The following is a 21,889-nucleotide window of genomic DNA, read 5'->3' as shown; positions in this document are numbered from 1 at the left end:
CAGAAAATCTATTTGATTTGGCCATGTGGATTTAGTTTGACAAATTTGGAGAGAACACATTCAGAGTCATGATGGGGGCTGCAGAGTGTATGGGTGATATTGGACATGTTTTGAGAAATTTGGCTTAGAGATCGGGAGAGAAATAATAGGTAGGCTAGAAATAGAGATTTTCGGTTAAGAGAGGCTCCCTTAAAAGATGGGAGCTTGTAGACTACATTTGATTATTTTGGATGAGGAGCCAGTAGAGAGAGGAAGGTTTAAAAAAAGCAGGAGAGGTGATAAGAGCAAATGTAAAATCTGAAGGAGCAACGGGAACCAGGGCTGGGGTTCCATGCTGTGAAGTGGAGGGGTTTATACCAGGGGATGTTTCTCTATTTCAGGAGGAGGTTGAATGCAAATGAATGCAAAGCTACAGTCTGTTAGCTTATATTTTCTCAGTGAAATACCCAGTAGGCTTATCAGGACTATCAGATGAGGAGGAGAGATGTGTAGAGAGAGAGAGAAAAGTGAATCTTAAGGGTCTTCTTAGTCCTTTGTCTGTTCATGCCTTCGGTTAAACTAAGTTTCTGAAATCAATACTAAGGCTCCTAGAACCATTTGCCTCTGGTTCCTAATCACAAGAATGACTTGGAACTCTTTGGAAGTGGTAGGAAAAAGTTCAGTGTGATCCTTCTGGTGGTTCCTACTCATATATTCATCTTCAGTGGCCCTAGTTCACCTACTCAGACTCATCAGTGCTGATGTCATGAAAACTAGGCTCAACCTCACAAACCAGCCCTTGATGATGCTGCCAGCTGGGCCACTAATAGCCAGCTCCACATGCCATTTCCTCATCTTTTCTTGGTGCCAACCATGCCTGCATATCAGGGCAGCATTCTAGGATCCCACGGCTCTCAGGTGAACTAAGCGCAACTTTAAGGTAACAAGACCATTCTCTTCTGCATTGATGGCTCTCGAAGCCAAACCAAAGGACTCATGTGTGTATATAGCGTGTGTGAAATATGTGTTGAGGGTGAGAGTTACACATTTTACAGCAACAGCATCATCAATGAAAATTGATAGATAGCTTTCTGACATAGAAATTGGAAAACAATACTCACCTATACAAATTATACTCTTAACATATTCATTTTTTTAATTTAATTTTATTTTTTATTATATTTATTTTTTAATTGAAGGATAATTGCTTTACAGAATTGTTTTGGTTTCTGCCAAACATATTCATTTCTAAAAGTAAGCCTCAAATTATAATTATCTATCATATATCCATAGAGAGACCATAATAGATATAGCTACCTGTCTCAGAGCCCAAAGATGAACGCAACAATAGATGGTCCTGCCTTGGTGCTCCAGTAGGTGCCTTTCTGCTCCAGTATGTATCTTTCTTCTTCTCTGAAAAGAAAAATACTGATTGTAACCTCTGTGAAAGGAGAGGATACATATTACAAGTTCAAATATTATTTCAAGCCTAAAATGAACAGAACTACAATATGCTGTACTCTCAAGGAATTTATCTAGCTTACACGATTTCATGCGCCTTCCTAAGCCTCCTCTCCATGTTATCCTCATCTCCCTTCTTCCAGTCCCAAACACACACATCCACATTTTCTAGTGGTAGATGCTTAGGAAACCTTTATGTAATGACTGAATGGATATACATAGCTCTTAGAAATCCACATTCCAAGGTCAACAATTAAAATCTCTCCCCAAATTCTTAGAACTCCACCAAAAACAGTGTGACACAACCTTGAAAAAGTTCCATTGAAATGGAGGCAATTGCCCTCTGAACAGGCCCTCACTGCTAGATGTGAGGACAAGTGCAACTTTATGAAGAGCGAGGTCATTGACAGAATTTGACATAAGGCTAATTCTTTTACTTTCCCTTTTTATTCTGTAACTCATCTCCTTCTTTCATTCCATTGCCTTTTTCACATATTTACTTCTCTGAGGGTCTTATAAGCAGAGAAGCTTTATTGTTTAGTCACTAAGTCATGTCTGACTCTTTTGTGACCTCATGGACTATAGCCTGCCACGCTCTTCTGTCCATGGGATTTCCCAGGCAAGAGTTACTGGAATGGGTTGCCGTCTTCTTCTCCAGGGCATCTTCCCGACATAGGTATCAAACCTGTGTCTCTTGCATTGGCAGGCAGATTCTTTACCACTAAGCTACCAGGGAAGCCCTATAAGGAAAAAGAGGTCCTGCAAATTGAAGAAGGGTCTCAACAAATTTCCAATAATCCTACTCCAAGCATCAACTCTGATGCCATGATCCTGTCATTAAAAGTCCCTAAGCAGCTTTCACATCTACCTTTGTTTAAGCAGAGAAGGTAAAAACAGAGAGATCATTTGTCCCAAACTACAGCTTCAGGAAATCAGAGGTTGAGGGAAGAGAGAGAAAGGAAAGGGAAAGATTGGAACCAAAAACTCTGACAAGAAAGGAGAAGACAACAAACAAATAACAAAATTGTTTCTTAAGGATAGAATCCTTTCTGTCTTATATCCAAGATGATATCTTTCTTCTTTTCATTGGAAAACTTCTTTCCTGGGCCTTTCCCAGAGCTGGGGGCCCTCTAGTATAAAAGCTGTATCCAAAGCAGGCCCTGCTCCCATGTTCCAGGTCAGATACTGCCCCTGCTGTCTTTTTTTTTTCTCTCTAGAAGCTGGAAAAACTGAGTGCCTGCCACAATTATTAGGTTTTTCCTGTCTTCCCCCATTGCTTCATTTTACCCGTGACCCGGAAGCTATCTGAATATGAAGGTCAGGCCTGGAGCCAAACTGAAGAGCACAGGAACCACACACCAGGGCCACACCCATTTTATTCAGGGCAAGTTGTTCTTACCAGAATTTGCCAAGAGGTTGAATCCATACCAAAAACACCTCACTTTCCAACCAATAGCTTTCCAAGGGATCAGAAAAAATAAAAAAACTTTTATCTCAAATGTGAAAAGAAAAAAGAAAAGGAAAAACCTTAGCTAAGAAACTGTATTCCTTTCATAAACAGACACTTTCATTTGGATTTCATTCTTTGACTTCTATTTTTCAGCCTTTGTTATCTCAGGACTAGCAAATAAATAACTAAAATGCCAAGCATATATTCAAAATACCAATAGTTTTTTTTAAAAATCAGGTACATGAAAATCCTCTAATGTTAACAGCATTTCCAAGTGAATGGCCAAGTCTTTCATATTGTTAAAAGGAGCAAAACAAATCCCCAGATCACATGTAGCAGACTCTTTAATAGTTGGCCAATAGACAGGCTGGATTGGAAAATTCCTTTACGTGGCATCCAGTGATTTCCAAAAACAATTTAATTTCAAACAACGATCCTTCCAGATGTGACATTTGGGTAGAATTGTTTGAAAACACTAGAAGTAAACGTGAAATACCAGTGGTTTTGAGACAATCAAACTGCAATTGTTGAGGTTTGAGACTGAGCTACACAGTTACTCCTATATAGTAAAATGCTATTGATACTTTTTCTGCATATGTAGGACATGCCTGGAGGGAATGGAAACTTGATTATACACTTTCAAGCTCAGTCAGTTTGCTTGAAATTGTTTTAAATGGCCACAGGCAAAGTTCTGACTTTGGGGACGGCTTTGGGTCACCTGGATCTCCTTTCCCTTTCATCACTTTCAGCATCCCCTTCTACCCGTCACAACCCCCGTTCCTTGATATTGTTGGAAGGGGGTTGGGGAAATATGATAAAATTCTTCATAGAAAACTCTCATAGGACTATTTGCATTTTGAAAGAGTATCTGGGAGAAAGCAGTTTAATCCAAAGGAATGAATTTTTTAGGTAGTCCAGAGAGCAGAAGTTAGAATTTTGTGGATTTCTCTCAAATCCCATACAATGGCTGACTCTGTGAACCCATAATGCAGAGCATGATATTCAGCTGACCACAGATGACCTTCCCCTTCATGTTTCTAGAAGCTGCTGAAATCAAACATCTGGAATCAGATGACAAATGCACAGTGAAATCACATATCTCTGAACAAATGATTTCTCCCTACCTCAGTTCCTCACAGCAAGAGATTCAGTTCAGTTCAGTCGCTCGGTCATGTCCAACTCTTCTTGACCCCGTAAACCACAGCATGCCAGGCCTCCCTGTCCATCATCAACTCCCAGACTCCACCCAAACCCATGTCCATTGAGTCAGTGATGCCATCCAACCATCTCATCCTCTGTCGTCCCCTTCTCCTCCTGCCTTCAATCTTTCCCAGCATCAGGGTCTTTTCCAACGAGTCAGCTCTTTGCATCAGGTGGCCAAAGTATTGGAATTTCAGCTTCAACATCAGTCCTTCCGATGAACACTCAGGACTCATCTCCTTTAGGATGGACCAGTTGGATCTCCTTGCAGTCCAAGGGACTCTCAAGAGTCTTCTTCAACACCACAGTTCAACACATCAATTCTTCTGTGCTCAGCTTTCTTTATAGTCCAACTCTCACATCCATACATGGAAAAACCATAGCCTTGACTAGATGTACCTTTGTTGGCAAAGTAATGTCTCTGCTTTTTAATATGCTGTCTAGGTTGGTCATAACTTTCCTTCCAAGGAGTAAGCATCTTTTAATTTCATGGCTGCAATCACCATCTGCAGTGATTTTGGAGCCAAGAAAAATAAAGTCAGCCACTATTTCCACTGTTTCCCCATCTGTTTCCCATGAAGTGATGGGACCAGATGCCATGGTCTTAGTTTTCTGAATGTTGAGCTTTAAGCCAACTTTTTCACTCTCCTCTTTCACTTTCATCAAGAGGCTCTTTAAGTTCTTCTTCCCTTTCTGCCATAAGGGTGGTGTCATCTGCATATCTGAGGTTATTGATATTTCTCTCAGAAATCTTGATTCCAGCTTGTGCTTCTTCCAGCCTAGCGTTTCTCATGATGTATTCTGCATAGAAGTTAAATAAGCAGGGTGACAATATACAGCCTTGATGTACTCCTTTTCCCATTTGGAACCAGTCTGTTGCTCCATGTCCAGTTCTAACTGTTGCTTCCTGACCTGCATATAGATTTCTCAAGAGGCAGGTCAGGTGGTCTGGTAGTCCCATCTCTTTAAGAACTGTCCACAGTTTATTGTGATCCACCCAGTCAAAGGGTTAAACATGAGAATATCTGCAAAGAACCCAGGATCATGTCTGACAAACAACCACATGTCAATACGTCCCTATTTCCTTCACAGTGGCAGTGCAGGCAGCCTGAAGACCTAATGTCTGCGTGAAAAGCAACTCTACCATTTACTAACAGCTCAGTACCTCAGTCTCCTGGTTTGTAAAATGGCAATACTGCATTTTATCCAGAGGATTATTGTGAGAAGTATTAAGATAAATCATAAGTGCTTACTGCAGGGACTGGCACTTAGAAAGTGCCTCGTAATTGTTAGCTGCCTCTTGGTCGGACATTTTTGATATTGGAATATACACAAGGATTTCTTTCTATTTTATATTGGAGTATGGTTGCTTTCCCAGTGGCACTAGTGGTAAAGAATCCACCTGCCAATGCAGGAGACACAAGAGTTGCAGATTCTATCCCTGGGATGGGACAATCCCCGGGAGCAGGGCATGGCAACACAGTCTAGTATTCTTGACTGGAGAATCCCGTGGACAGAGGAGCTTGACCGGCTACCATGCATGAGGCCGCAGAGAGTCAGACACTACTGAGTGACTGAGCCCTCAAGCAAGCATAGTTGCTTTACAATATTGTGTTAATTTCTGCTGTACAGCAAAGTGAATCAGCTATATGTATACATACATCCCCTCTTCCTTGGTTTTCCTTCCCCTTTAGTTCACCACAGAACATTGGGCAGAGGTCCCCGTGCTGTACAATCCGTCCTCAGTTATCTATTTTATACATAGTAGTGCATATATGCCAGTCTCAACCTCCCAATCCATCCCAACCCCTCATCCCCCCTTGGTCACCATACTTCTGTTCTCCATGTCTTACACAAGAATTTCTAAGAGGTTTTGCTCTTTTTTCCTCAAGTATAGGGAAGAAAAACTTTCCCTCTTATTTCCCCATCTGACCTTACTGCATGCTATGATATGTCTTGTGCACTCACCACAAACATTTCAATTATTTGGCCTAATAGAAGGGATAAGGAGTGTGGAAAATCTAAAACAGAAGCTATGGCCCAAATTCTTTATGTTCATTTTGTCAAGCAGAAAGAGGAACACTGTGAATGGAACGACACCCATTCAAAAGCTGCACAGTCACAGAACGATTCCCTCAGGCCTTGGCAGGGTGGTCCCTGCTTTAGACAACCTGGGTTCCAGCCAGAAGTGAAGGAAGCAAAAAATGCTCCAGCAAGTACATAACTTGAGGGTTGTGCACATTGCTCGGTGCTCTTGTGCTCTTGGACTCTCCTCCCTTCATAGAGGGGCTTCTTTTGCCTATGGATAGGTTTCTAGCCTCCAATCAAGTTCTGTTCAAATTGCCTAAGTGCTTATAATCAAAGAGAGCAGGGACATTTCAGTGTGACAATCACTAATATATTGCTGCCTACTTGTTTTCTAAAGTGCCTGCCCTACTTCTTAAATTCCAGAGCCAGAGGTTCATTCCTTTGACTCAAAGCACTGATTCCATAGGAAATCCCAGCTAAAATGCAAAGATCCCCTAGATAGGGAGCAAACCATGTCTAGCCACTGGCACATTCATGCAAATTAACTAAGTTTAGCTCATTTCTTAGAAATTAAATACAAGGCAAATACCTTTTGTTGAGGAGATAAGTGGGGCACCCTGAATATTCATTGAAAGGACTGATGCTGAAGCTGAAGTTCCAATATTTTGGTCACCTGATGCAAAGAGCTGACTCATTGGAAAAGACTCTGATGCTGGGAAAGATTGAGGGCAGGAGGAGAAGGGGACGACAGAGGCTGAGCTGGTTGGATGGCATCACCGACTCAATGCACGTGAGTTTGAGCAGACTCCAGAGATGGTGAAGGACAGGGAAGCCTGGTGTGCTGCAGTCCATGGGTTTGCAAAGACGTGGACACGACTGAGTGACTGAACACAACAAAGTTGAAGAGAGAGTGGGAAAAATAGGCTGCTCAGTCACAAGCTCATATGCTTTCAGGGTTTGGCAGCTGCATGTAGGGCCATAGGGAGTGGTGGAGAGTACAGTATCCATGAGAGTAAGTCCCACCTAAGGATATTCACATTTGAAACTTCTAAGAGCATCATGCCAGTCAAATAAAACATGAATGTCCATTGGCTGAAATTGTGCTGAGTCCATCAGTTTGCAGTCTGAAATCCAGAATATGAAGCAAAGAGGAGGTAGTTCTATGGGGTAGCCTGGGTAAGATGCCGTAAAGAGGACAGCCTGGTCACCAAGGACCCATGACATGACCCACAGAGTTGTGTAGTAGTCAAACACAGGGACCAGGCACACAGGCTTCATGCCAGGGCTGAGGGTAACTCATGCCAGCTGCCAAACACCATCTGGATCACCTGTGGGAGACTCCAGAACAGTGAGGCCTTTCTTGTGGGTCAGATATGTGGGAGCCAAAGCTTCTAAAATTTTTAAGGACCACAAAAAAGTCCAGGATTCTAGAACAGTTTCCCATCTGGAGAACAATCACCAGAACTAATCAGTGTGAGTTCAAACACATCAGTGGGCAAAGAGGTCAAGAAGGCTTACTCCACACGGCAAGTCCCTTTCTTCCCTTGTTTCTTGACTAATTTCAAGGGGAATGGGCTCTGTACACCCGACTTAGGGGTCTGTCAACCTGACTTACTGCCTCAGAATATTTCCCAAATAAAGGTGGTGCATTTAAGTACAATTATCCCCACCGTTAGGGCTAGTTCTGCTTCTGTCCCTAGCACAGTGCCTGGCACATGGCCTGTAATTGGAGTGTTCTTCCTGAACAGCAGCGTCTGGGCTACACTTGAACAGCCTCCTGAGTGGTGGAAGCACTCCTGAGGAGGTGGAACCACCTCCTGAGTGGCCCTTTCCTCCCAGTGCATTTCCAGTTAGTCAGTCTCATCTGCTGACTGAGTCTCATCCGTGTTTTCAGCAGAGGTCCCTGGTTTCTTTCTGCTCACAGTGCAACTTCAGTATCAATATTTAGAACAATTGTTTTATTGGCTTTCATGAAGTTGAAATGTCTGTGATTCAACCCAGATGTTTGCAGAAATGACCATACTGTGCTCATGACCACCAACAGACAGGGCCGATTCTAGGCCATGTCCTGACACAGAAGGGCAAGGATTGTCCTGTATGCTTTCCCATGGTCACTGTTTTAAAATATTATATCTCGTGATTTGCATCATTACAGATTAATGATCGCAACTAAGATGGTTTGAAAGTGTCTTAAGGTGGGACACTTTTTCCTATTTGACTCAAAGTGGTGGTTCGGGGCACAAGGACTGTTTCCTTTTCAGGACGTTCCCACACTTCTAGTTTCCCTGATCTCTTTTTGACTCAGGTTAATCAGTGTCCCAGAGAAGGCAATGGCACCCCACTCCAGTACTCTTGCCTGGAAAATCCATGGATGGAGGAGCCTGGAAGGCTGCAGTCCATGGGGTCGCTAGGAGTTGGACACAACTGAGCGACTTCACTTTCACTTTTCACTTTCATGCACTGGAGAAGGAAATGGCAGCCCACTCCAGTGTTCTTGCCTGGAGAATCCCAGGGACAGGGGAGCCTGGTGGGCTGCCGTCTATGGGGTCGCATAGAGTCGGACACGACTGAAGCAACTTAGCATTAGCAATCAGTGTCCACAAATGAACACGGCATGAGGCTGTGTTGTTACAGGGATGTTATCATACAACCTAAAAGGGAAAAAAAGGACCATTCAAGTTGCAGTAGTGTTTGTTTCTAAGTAATGTGTGAAGCGTGTTACTTGGGGGAAAGAGCCAGGCCTTTTATTTACATACATATTTGGTAATAAAGACATCTTTTACATTTCGATATGGCTGCTTTGGCCTAGCCCCCTAACATAGCCTCTCCAAAACCAGCAAGCCAGATACTTCAATGACAGCAAATAAATCCAGCTAACTGCAGCCTTCCAATGTGCAAATGTGGGAGGCTTCCTTTGTTTCCTGGTAACAGGTAGATAATTATACCTGTGACCTTTTAGAGGCACAGGGTGGGGAAGCATTTGGGAGGCTGAATGTTAGACAATGATTTCTCAGTCCAGCCACAGTCGGCAACATAGGCCCCAAGGAATGGTTCAGTCCATGCATCCCCCAAACCAAGTTTTTAGCTGTCACTTTTCAACACAAGATGCTTTATACCTTACAAGTCTCATCCAGTTATTTGAGAATTCATTTTTTGGTGACTGCAAGCAAGCCAGGGAAACAAGTCTGAATAAAATAAAACTATCAGGAAGAGCTATCTTATGTTATGGTGGAAACAGACTTGTGCTAAATCCTGTGTTCAGATTATTTTTCCAGGCTTTGTAACTGAATTCTACGATTTCAGTTAAGTTGCATCAGGCAAGCATTTAACTAATACATTCAACGATAAACGATTGACAAAATAAGATAGCATTATTGGGATAATGTAATTTAAGATAGTCAATATTTTCATTTTGTATTGTATATTGATTTTATTCTATGCAAAGCTGTATTCATTCCTAATGTTAATTTTAATGCCAATTACTAATTGCTTCTATTACTAAACTGTATTATATACAACACCTTAAATAGCATCATCATCAGTCGTTTCAGGAAGTAATTTGGACTCCACTTGATTTTTCCTTTTAGAACTGATTTTATTACCTAATCTCTGCCTAAGTTTTGACTCTGAAGTTGATATTTTTTATTGTTTTATTATTCTTATAAAAATAACACAAGTTCATTATAAAAAATCAAGCTGTTATAAAAGTATAAAATTAGCATAAAAATTACCCACAATTTAGGTTGACCTTAGTGAATATCATTCCAGACATCTCTCTATGTAAATAACATATTGACATGCATATTTTAATTGAAGTGAGGTCATCTTATCAAAGTTATTATTGATGAAGATAATATATTTAATTTTACTTGACTTCGACAATAGGAGCCAAATGAAACTTCATTTGGCTGAAGTTCATTGCTGAACTTCAGAAAAATATTTCTTCACTAAAAGAGTGTTAGTTTTTAAAGGACCCACCAACATTAAAAAACAAAGATAAATTATTAAAGAATTTAAGTTTTCACTCCATATTTTAATGTTACACTGATTTAATTGACTGTTTGCCATGAAAATCGGAGAATTTAGTATCATTAGCATCCTTTCACCTCTCCCTCCCTCATCAATTTTTGTAAGGTATTTTTGTCAAGACATGTTGCTTTTCTATTCTCTTTTCTAACCATAGTTTCTATAGTCATTTTACCTTAGTTCTGTGTTTAAATGGATTCATTGCCAGACTTATAAATTCATATTTCTCCATATGGTTTCACAGTTTCAATATTTCTAAGTTTATTTTTGCTGTTTTGGTTTCATCTCTTGATTGCTTATATTTTATGAATTGATGTTTTTCAAAAGCGTCTGTGTAAGTTTATTGACCAAACAGGGACATTTCAGAGAGTAAAAGAGAACACTATTAATATTAGTCAAGACAACAGGTACATTAGGGACTGTTTTACACAAAGCAGAACTTAAGATCTTCCTAAAGCCAGAGGTGGTATATTTCACAAGTTCTTGCAGGCTTCCACTCAGTACTTTTTGAGGCATTTCAGATCAGATCAGATCAGTCGCTCAGTCATGTCCAACTCTTTGTGACCCCATGAATCGCAGCACACCAGGCCTCCCTGTCCATCACCAACTCCTGGAGTTCACTCAGACTTATGTCCATCGAGTCAGAGATGCCATCCAGCCATCTCATCCTCTGTCGTCCCCTTCTCCTCCTGCCCCCAATCCCTCCCAGCAACAGAGACTTTTCCAATGAGTCAACTCTTCACATCAGGTGGCCAAAGTACTGGAGTTTCAGCTTTAGCATCATTCCTTCCAAAGAAATCCCAGGGCTGATCTCCTTCAGAATGGACTGGTTGGATCTCCTTGCAATCCAAGGGACTCTCAAGAGTCTTCTCCAACACCACAGTTCAAAAGCATCAATTCTTCGGCGCTCAGCCTTCTTCACAGTCCAATTCTCACATCCATACATGACCACAGGAAAAACCATAGCCTTGACTAGACGGACCTTTGTTGGCAAAGTAATGTCTCTGCTTTTCAATATGCTATCTAGGTTGGTCATAACTTTCCTTCCAAGGAGTAAGCGTCTTTTAATTTCATGGCTTCAGTCACCATCTGCAGTGATTTTGGAAACCAGAAAAATAAAGTCTGATACTGTTTCCACTGTTTCCCCATCTATTTCCCATGAAGTGATGGGACCGGATGCCATGATCTTCGTCTTCTGAATGTTGAGCTTTAAGCCAACTTTTTCACTCTCCACTTTCACCTTCATCAAGAGGCTTTTTAGTTCCTCTTCACTTTCTGCCATAAGGGTGGTATCATCTGCATATCTGAGGTTATTGATATTTCTCCCGGCAATCTTGAGTCCAGCTTGTGTTTCTTCCAGTCCAGTGTTTCTCATGATGTACTCTGCATAGAAGTTAAATAAACAGGGTAACAATATACAGCCTTGAAGTACTCCTTTTCCTATTTGGAACCAGTCTGTTGTTCCATGTCCAGTTCTAACTGTTGCTTCCTGACCTGCATACAAATTTCTCAAGAGGCAGATCAGGTGGTCTGGTATTCCCATCTCTTTCAGAATTTTCCACAGTTTATTGTGATCCACACAGTCAAAGGCTTTGAGGCATTTAAATGGTGCCAAATGACGCCTTGCACAAAGGAGCATCTATTAGAAAGGAAAAGTTTGGCGCTGACTAAAGGCCCAACAGTTCCCTTCATGGGACTAATGGATGGGCTCTAGGGAGTCCACCAGTCATTCTAAGTCATATCCATGGTTCTCCATGCATGTACAATTTCTGGGGAGATGGCCATTCCACCATTAGATTTTCAAAGGGGCTAATGCCTGGAAAATCCCATGGATGGAGGAGCCTGGTAGACTGCAGTCCATGGGGTCGCTGAGAGTCGGACACGACTGAGAGACTTCACTTTCGCTTTTCACTTCCATGCATTGGAGAAGGAAATGGCAACCCACTCCAGTGTTCTTGCCTGGAGAATCCCAGGGACGGGGAGCCTGGTCGGCTGCTGTCCCTGGGGTCGCACAGAGTCGGACATGACTGAAGCAACTTAGCAGCAGCAGCAGCAGAAATGGCTCCATATATATTACTAATTGATATTTCACAACATATCTCCCCAAAGTTACATCGTTGGAGAACGTTCTCCAAACTTTCCTATAAATAACCACACAACTATAATTTCACTTATTACTACTTAGTATTTATTGTGCGATTAATATAAGAAATGACCGAGTATAGAGTGTTTCTGATCCTCTGTAAAACTGCTAGTAATAAATTTGTGTGTGTGCTGTGTGCTCAGTCGTGTCCAACTCTTTGCAACCCCCTGGACTGTAGCCCACCAGGCTCCTCTGTCCATGGAATTTCCCAGGCAAGAATACTAGAGTGGGTTGCCATTTCCTACCCCAAGGGGTCTTCCCGACCCAGGGATCAAACCAGCATCGCTTGCATCTCCTGCATTGGCAGGTGGATTCTTCACCACTGTGCCACCTGGAAAGCCTCAATAAAAACTTCCACTTTAGTTTTTAATATCTCTTTCATTAAAGTTCATGCAATAGTATTTAATGTTAGGACTATTTTTTCCTTCTGACCAGTAATTATATGTCCTTTTATAAGCTCTATTAGCTATTCAGTTGTGTGGTTCACTGTGGTTTTCTTTCTGCCTGAACACTTAGGGAGGTCATTGAAAGCTATTTGAAATGATTTGAAATAGGTATTCTAGTCTAGCTTTTCTGAAACTATGTCCATTCCTCTTCTATCAACACCTCTCAAGGTTATCCACTAAACCACTCTCTTTTCTACATCCTTAGTCTTTCCCTTTTGACTCAATGGTGATATTGCAAACTAAAAACAAATGGATGGATAACAGGTCATCTACACTGATTAGGAGGAAAGCTGTTAAATGTCCACTTCCCTTTGCATTGCATAGTCTTGGCTTAAAAGATGGAACATGAGGCATTCCTGACAGAGAAAAGACATTAACTAAAGAGAAAAAAAATGCTGCATGGAAAATAGAATAATAATTCCAATAGTGGCCAGCAAAATGATTAAAAACATATGAAAGTTAGTTGAAAGAAATATACACATATGAAAACTTCCCCTGAAGTGTTCAATTGCTTCTGGCTACATCCAACCTAAATGGACTTTCCCAGGACACTTAAACAACAAGAACAAAATGCAATGAGCCCTAATAAACTTGCTGTGTAGGGGCATTTATCAGTAGTTGCCCCCCCAAAACAGTTCACATCAGATTCATCAATTCAGATCGATTCAGAGATTAACTTTTTAAAATATCTTTTTACCCTGCTGTTAAAAAAAATAATGCCTTATCCCCAAAATATGATCTGAGATGTTGACAGGAAAACTGTTAATCTAATCCTTTACTTTGCAGAAAATTTAGACAGCTTGGCTTCCTCTTTACCACACTTCCCCTTTCATGACACTTCCTAGAATTGGCTGGCCCTGGCAGTACCCATGTATACAAGCCCCCTGGGCACACCTTCCCACACCCTTACGTCGCTCAGCTATGGCAGTCACAGTAGCACACTAGCCAAGAAGGGGCCTTCTACTCTTTCCGCCTATAACTTGGTCTTTTCTTCCTCTCTTCTTAATCCCCCACATGTGGACTTCCATCTGAAAACATAAGGAGGTTGGAGAGTAAAACCTTGGCGAATAGGGCAGCGGCAGTAACCACAAGTTGATTTTTCAGCTTTCTCTGAAATTTCAGACTGACAGTTGTGAAATTAATGAACAGTAAGAGGGTCTCTTATCTCCATTCAGACCCATGGGGATGGATTTTTCTCTTCAGCTGTGTGTCTGGGTCGCTTGCACTTCCCTGGAGCATGGCTTTAAAGAGTAAAATTCTCGAAACTTAAGAATATGGAGTATGTTGCAAGTTCAACTGCAGTTCAACCGCAAATATAGAGCATGGGGCAGGCTTTGGAAAATACAATACAGGACATCTTAGCCTTGTTATGGTATTAATTTTCTCCCACATCCCTGTAAGTTATTTTATGCATGTCTTCTAGCCTCTGTGTCTGCCTGTTTTCTTTTAATTTTTCCTTCTAGAAGAAATCTTATGACAATGTGACACGAATGTCTCATTTATGACCCATACCATTTATTTTGCTTACATGCTTGGTTAAGGTTCATACTTTACATATGTAAGTTTAATAAATTCATTATTCTCAAAGTCAAAAGAATAACTCTCATTTTAAAACTTAAAAAACCTGCATTTGTCTTTCAAGTAAATATATACAAATAGTAAGGAAGTTTTGGCTGTTTTTTCTGCTTTATTCTTTCTCTTAGGTCTTGAATTCTTCAAATATTTTTAAAGTCACTTTTCAAGTGTTAGGCTTTGCTACATGGCTAATAAGAGAGAAGGATAAAGAACTATTTTATTATTTTGATTAACATAGTATATTCACATAGGTCAGTACAGAAAGATAGAATAAAAATATATTTCCCCATATAATGTGCTTTTTTAAAGACTCGGATCATCCAGGAAGTAACTCCACTTTCCATTTCACTTGGTCTGTATTCACTGCAGATTTACTCATCTCAAATCTGTTATTTCTGCCTGAGCATTCAGAAATATAAATGTGTTTCTTTCTGATGTTGATCTCTCCCTGTGCTTTTTCCACTGCAGGTGTAAACCCCAACAATCTTATTAAAAGCAAGCTGATTCTAAAACACGCACACACTTTACCATATTTTATTTCCCCATGGAGACCACACCACCAACTTAATTTGGTTCTGCTTTCATGCCACCCAGTGCTACTTGAGAAATATTGAAAAAAGCCATTTAATTCACTGAAATTTCTTGCAGCTCAACTTATCTGGCCCTTTTCCATTATTCAGTGAGTATTCTTCCCTAACTGAGTCACTATAACATTTCCCACAGCGCTTAATCCCATAGTATTTTTCACTATCCCATTTCCCAGGATTGGAATCTCTTCATTCTCTGAAGATTGCTTTGCCTCATACTTAGAAGAGTACATTCATTTTATATTATCTCCACTAGTGCCTCCCTTCTCTACAATAACCTTTCTCTAAATCCATCTATTTTATTTTTCTTCCTTTTTCCCTTTCCCATTTCTACACCCTTGATCCCATCTCCACACCTTTGATCCCATCTCCTCCTACCTCCTCAGAGACTTTTTCTATTGATTATCTCTTTTCTCTTAGGACCACAGTTTCTTGCTCTCCTCTCCAAATACTCCTGTCCTAACAACAACAACAAAGCTGATCTTTAACTCTACTTCTTTCTCAAATATCCTTTCTGCAAACCTTTTGAATGTGTACTTTTCTTCTTGACCTAATCTTTAACTCCTAACAGTTTAGTTTTTATCCTTTATCTCCCCATTGGAACTAAATTATCAAAAGTCACTGGCTCATAACCTACTGGCCACCACATTTAACTGCCTTCCTCAACCACCCATTGCTTCTGGAGCATTTGACAGACTCGATGATACCAGCTTTCTGGAACCAGAAGCATTTCCAGAATTGTGAATGGAGTCTTTTGTCTCCATACCCTGCTTCTTTAACTTTGAACTCAACATCACTCATTATCAGAGAAATGCAAATCAAAACCACTATGAGGTACCATTTCACACCAATCAGAATAGCTGCGATCCAAAAGTCTACAAGTAATAAATGCTGGAGAGGGTGTGGAGAAAAGGGAACCCTCTTCCACTGTTGGTGGGAATGCAAACTAGTACAGCCACTATGGAGAACAATGTGGAGATTCCTTTAAAAACTGGAAATAGAACCACCTTATGATCCAGCAATCCCACTGCTGGGCATACACACTGAGGAAACCAGAAGGGAAAGAGACACGTGTACCCCAATGTTCATCGCAGCACTGTTTATAATAGCCAGGACATGGAAGCAACCTAGATGTCCATCAGCAGATGAATGGATAAGAAAGCTGTGGTACATATACACAATGGAGTATTACTCAGCCATTAAAAAGAATACATTTGAATCAGTTCTAATGAGGTGGATGAAACTGGAGCCTATTATACAGAGTGAAGTAAGCCAGAAAGAAAAACACCAATACAGTATACTAACGCATATATATGGAATTTAGAAAGATGGTAACAATAACCCTGTGTACGAGACAGCAAAAGAGACACTGATGTATAGAACAGTCTTATGGACTCTGTGGGAGAGAGAGAGGGTGGGAAGATTTGGGAGAATGGCATTGAAACATGTAAAATATCATGTATGAAATGAGTTGCCAGTCCAGGTTCGATGCACGATACTGGATGCTTGGGGCTGGTGCACTGGGACGACCCAGAGGGATGATATGGGGAGGGAGGAGGGAGGAGGGTTCAGAATGGGGAACACATGTATACCTGTGGTGGATTCATTTTGATATTTGGCAAAACTAATATAATTATGTAAAGTTTAAAAATAAAATAAAATTAAAAAAAATAAAGTCATGAAACCCCCCCCCAAAAAAAAAAACTTTGAACTTGAACCTTTATCTCTTTAGGCTTCAGTTTCCCCTGCTCAATCTCCTTATTGTAGATATTCTCCCAGGAATTTTTCTCTACTTACTCTCTATATTCCTCTTCTGGAATTTTTATGGTTTTAAACCTCTTCTCTGTGCAAATAGCTCTGAATCCCACTAATCCCGAAGTATAGGCTTCTGTTTCTTATTTTGGCTGGGCTTATTCGTGTTTAAATTCCACTAATATGTCAAACTCAACAGTTCCAAGACAGAATCTCTTTTCTCTCCTTCCCCGACCTGTCTTTTCCAATTTCTCCCTTTCTGTAACTGACATCACCATCTTCCCTGTCATCTAGAATAAAACATTGGTGTTTTCTTGGACCCATGATTTACTTGGGCTTCCCTGGTGGCTCAGTTGGTAAAGAATCCACCTGCAATGTGGGAGACCTGGGTTCAGTCCCTGGGTTGGGAAGATCCCCTGAAGAAGGGAACAGGCTACCCACTACAGTATTCTGGCTTGGAGAATTCCATGGACTATTCCATGGGCTCACAAAGAGTCAGACATGACTGAGCAACTTTCACTTCACAGAGCAATGAATGCTCAAGCTCTCATAGATATGCTGCCCTATTAGTTCTTTTAGATACTTTACAGACACACAAACTTTCCTGAATTGAAATTACAGGCTATTTCCCTGCCTCTCTGCTTCCTATCACTTACAAAACAAAATCCAGATCTTATCATGGCATTCAAAGTTGTTCACAGCATGGCTGCAGCCTACTTGTTTGGTTCTAGTTCTCAGTGCTAGACTGAACATCAGGCAAACTGAATTATTCGCTATTCTCTGTAATCGCTTCCAGATTTCTGTCCATGGGGCTTTGCTCATGCTGTCTTTGCTCAGCATCCAAAAGTTTTCTCCATCCTTTCCAGTCTTTTTTCTTTTTTTAACTTTTATTTATTTATTTTTGGTTGCATTGGGTCCTTGTTGCTGCCCAGGCTTTCTCTAGTTGTGGCGAGCTGTGGCTACTCTTTGCTGCAGTGAACAGGCTTCTTGTTGCCATCCCTTTTCTTGTTGTGGAGCATAGGCTTTAGGCACAGGCTCCACTGTTGCAGCATTAGGGCTCAGTAGTTACAGCTCATGGGCTCTAGAGCACAGACTCAGTACTTGTGGCACATGAGCCTAGCTGCTCCACAGCATGTGGAATCTTCCTGGGCCAGAGATCAAACCTATATCCCTTGCATTGCTAGGCAGACTCCTATACACTGTACCACCAGGGAAGACCCTTCCCAGTCGTTATGATCTAAATTTTGCTCATTCTTCAAATGCTTTTCCTGATCTTCACAACTAGAAGAACATTTCCAAACTCTGAATTTAATACACTTTAATAATATAATCATACTATTTTCATTGGCTTAGTGTTTATATGAAAAAGTTTCCCTTTCTTTTACTTGTAATCTGTTTGTGTCTTTATGTTTATAAAATGTGTTTCTTATAAACAACATATAATTGACTGTTGCTTTGTTTTATTTAGTCTATCAACTCATGCTTTTTATATCTGTGTTCTTTGGTCCATTTATATTTACTCCAATTATAGATATATGTGTGTGTGCATATATATATATATATATATATATATATATGTAGAATAAAATCTACCATTTTGGAGTTTTAATCATATTTGTTCTTCCTGCCTTTTTTCTTTCCTTCTTTTTTTTTCTATTTTTATTTTTAGATCCTCTGTTCCTCTCTTCTTATCTTTGTTTGGGTCATGGTTAACCCATCAATCCTTAAAAAATATATTCTCTCGTCCCATTGATTTTTTTTACTTATGCCTCTTAGCATGATTTTGTACTTTAGTGGTTATTATAGACACTAAAACATGCATCTTTAGCACAGCACATTCTATGATTAAAAAAATTAAGAAAAATATCTAAGAATTCTATGACAATCTATTTCCAATTTTAGTCCCTATAATTTGTGTTCTTGTTTACTCTGACTTTATACAAAAGAGAATATAAATTCCATATTCTTTTATTATTTTTCTTTAAAGAGGCCATGGTCCAAAGCAATTTTGTCATATATATGTACAAAAATACACACACATATGTATCATATATATGTATTTTGTGATGTATATGTATAGTATACTGCTTTTATCTGGGATTAGTACGTGGCCTAATTCTCTAGCTTTACCATCACAGTTAGGCAGGCCCCATTTCCTGAATTGGTGAGGGTTTCTCTCAATGCTCCTGGCTCTCGCCGGTGTTGGACTGTCACCCCATTACTAGGTGTAAGACCCAGTGGGTGGGAAAGTTTATATAGATGGTACTTGTATGCTGCACATCAGAAGAGTTCATACAGCTGTCCTGCCCTTATTTCTGTGGCAGAGGACTGTTGTTTCTAATTCCTGTCAAGTTGGAGTGTGGGAGGTTTTCTTTTGTTTCTGCTGATCCATCCTTAAACTGAGGCAGTGTTTTTTGGTTCATTAGTTTACTTTGCAACTTTGAGTATCTAATGGCTCAAAAATTTCTGATTTGTTCTCATTGTTGAAGTGGCAGAAGTGTTTCTTGTAATGTTCTATATCCTAGACAGAAGCAGAAACTCCCTATTGAGTTATATACGTAAATCTTCCTTAGATTTGGTTCTTCCAGAAACAAAGGTTAAGAGAGGGCAGGTGATCCTAGGAACCTCAGTCAAGTGGTGAAAGAAGAAACAGGGAAAAGAAGGAAGTATGTTAATGAGTAACTATGCTGCAATCCCACGGGGACTTCTGGAGGAAACAGCCTAAGTGGGCAAGCTGGGTCTTTATCCACCAACTCCTATCTGTAATTGATTAGTTGTCCTGTCTCTAGATGAAGTCTATGCCAGATCAAAAGAGGCAGAGAGGCACAGGTGCAGCAGAAGCATTTTACATGAAGGAACGAGAGAGAGGCTACAACAGTGTCTGTTAAAAACTCTCTCTGTGCCTGTAAGGACATTTATTACTTTATTTCTCAGGCATATTGATGTACTGAGAAGACGATTCATACCTGATTTATCTTTGTATTCTCCCAGCATGGAGAATAGTCAGAAGACAATCAATCGGTATTTATTAAGTGAGAAAATACCTTTTATAAAGTACCAATATGTAAAATTCTAGCTAGTTCTTCATTTCCTATTCTCCTCCCAAAGCAACATCCTCACCCCCACCTCATTCACTCAGACAATATATTTTTATCTCAACTGCTAAAAAGGTTAATCTCACCAGAATGTTTAGATTTTTTAAAATTCACTGATTTTTCTAGCTAATTTAAATATAGTATAATGTAAAGGTATAATTTCAAAACCTGCTAACAGGCATTTTGTATTACTTGCAGCCAACAATGATAAGACGTCCACCAACCATTGTTTGCTATATTTGTGGTCGTGAATATGGAACAAAATCGATTGCCATTCATGAGCCACAATGTCTGAAAAAATGGCACAATGAAAACAACTTGTTGCCTAAAGAGCTAAGGAGACCAGAACCAAAGAAACCAGAAGTCAGGACCATTACTGGTAAGTTTTTGGAAAACAAAAGACTTGATTGTATAAGGGAAGACTTTTCTCTCTAATGGAGAAGGCAATGGCAACCCACTCTAGTACTCTTGCCCGGAAAATCCCATGGATGGAGGAGCCTGGTAGGCTGCAGTCCATGGGGTCACTAAAAGTCGGATATGACTAAGTGACTTCACTTTCACTTTTCACTTTCATGCATTGGAGAAGGAAATGGCAACCCACTCCAGTGTTCTTGCCTGGAGACTCCCAGGGACGGTGGAGCCTGGTGGGCTGCCGTCTATGGGGTCGCACAGAGTCGGACACGACTGAAGTAACTTAGCAGTTAGCAGTTTCTCTCTAAACTTAAAAGAGTTGAGGTATTCTTTTATTACTTGCTCAAGCAACTGACATCAGCAACGTTTACTGTCTTGGCCACAAAACAGTGGCCAATAGAAAAAACAGTTCCAAAATGCCTGACCAAAGGGTTGTTTTCAGATACTGAGACACAAAGACGCTGTATCCTGGCAAACTGTGCAAGGAGAGGGACTCACTGAAAATTGCTGTATTTCCCAAAAGTTACATTCTTATGTTATCAAACACAATACTGTAAAAATGTGAAGCTTAACCTTTGGGGACATCTAGAAACATGTTTTCAAATATGAATGTGTCTTAGTGTTCAAAGAGCAGGGGTTCCAAAGTGAAATGCTTACAAGGTCCACTGGTCAGATTCCACAATTGAGCACATTTGTCCACGTGTGGAAAAAGGGAAGGTGGGAACCATGGGGAACTGAGAGCACTGCCTCTCTCCAAGGATACAGCTGCTACCCAATTCCAGCTGGTGTTATCCTTAAGAAACTTAGCCTTAACTTCACTGTGATGTATCTTTCAATAATACAAAAGAAATTGGAAATCTTGACTTCTATATGAAATGTCCAGATTTTTAAATTTTTGCAGTGAATACTTTGTAAAGCACTGCATAGGCCATATGAAACCTGAACTTCATAAACTGTCATGTGTGGCCTCATTTCAGAGCCTTATACTTACTCATTCAGGGAGAGAATGAAGTAGTTCAGAGAATTTGCCATGCCAGCTCACACTTGGTCATCGTCTACCATTGTCATTTTATCAGTTGATCCCATGATTCCTCTCAAAGGAAAACCATTCTTGGTTTTAAGAGAAGTATCATTCAGTTAATTGATTCTCTTTATGTAAGAGAATCATAGATTTACATATCCAGAAGGTATCTTGGAAGCCATTTAGTACCAATTATCTCAGAACACTCTTGTTAGACATGTGACCCAAAGAGAGTTTTCTAATAGCCCACAGAGTGGAATCTAGGTTGTCATGATAAAGTTCTAGGCTACCAGAACTCAACTATTCAAAGCCCTTGCCAAAAGGAGAACTCTGCATGCACGTGGGAAGAGAGCTTGAGATGAAAATATCCATCTATTGAAATTAGAGCATTTGCTCACAAAGAGATTGTTTACCTCTTTGAGACTCTCTTCCCATCATTTCTCAACTGATAAAAAATCTGTTTCCTTCACTCCTGATCTCCATCACTTTCTCTGCTTGAGCAGAGTTATCACAATTATAGAAGAGAAGAGAAACTACTGGTTTGAAAGCCCTGGAGGGTTCACCAATCTTGATTGGCTACAGATGGAAAAGCCAGGTCCTATCATTGCACTTGCTGCGATTTTCCTCTTGGCTCCATGTTACTGTTCTTTCTGAGGGCGCCCTTCCTCTCTGGGTGAAGAGAATTCCCACTATAAAGTAAAAGCACTAAAACTTT

The 21,889-nt window shown here is 40.4% G+C and overlaps 1 protein-coding gene across 1 annotated transcript in view; it reads left to right on the top strand.

The window, feature by feature from the left end:
- The window catches only part of LOC129642117 (zinc finger protein 474), a 30,734-nt gene that overhangs the window by 7,444 nt on the left and 1,401 nt on the right, over positions 1 to 21,889 (top strand). The window contains exon 2 of the mRNA XM_055566680.1: positions 19,941 to 20,121. Within this exon, the coding sequence (XP_055422655.1) occupies positions 19,941 to 20,121 (181 nt within the window). The remainder of the gene's footprint in view (positions 1 to 19,940; positions 20,122 to 21,889) is intronic.

Source organism: Bubalus kerabau, chromosome 1 (assembly GCF_029407905.1).
Source record: "Bubalus kerabau isolate K-KA32 ecotype Philippines breed swamp buffalo chromosome 1, PCC_UOA_SB_1v2, whole genome shotgun sequence".
NCBI classification, from domain to species: domain Eukaryota; kingdom Metazoa; phylum Chordata; class Mammalia; order Artiodactyla; family Bovidae; genus Bubalus; species Bubalus kerabau.
Note: the sequence above shows the minus strand (reverse complement) of the source record. Positions and strands in the feature narration are given on the sequence as shown.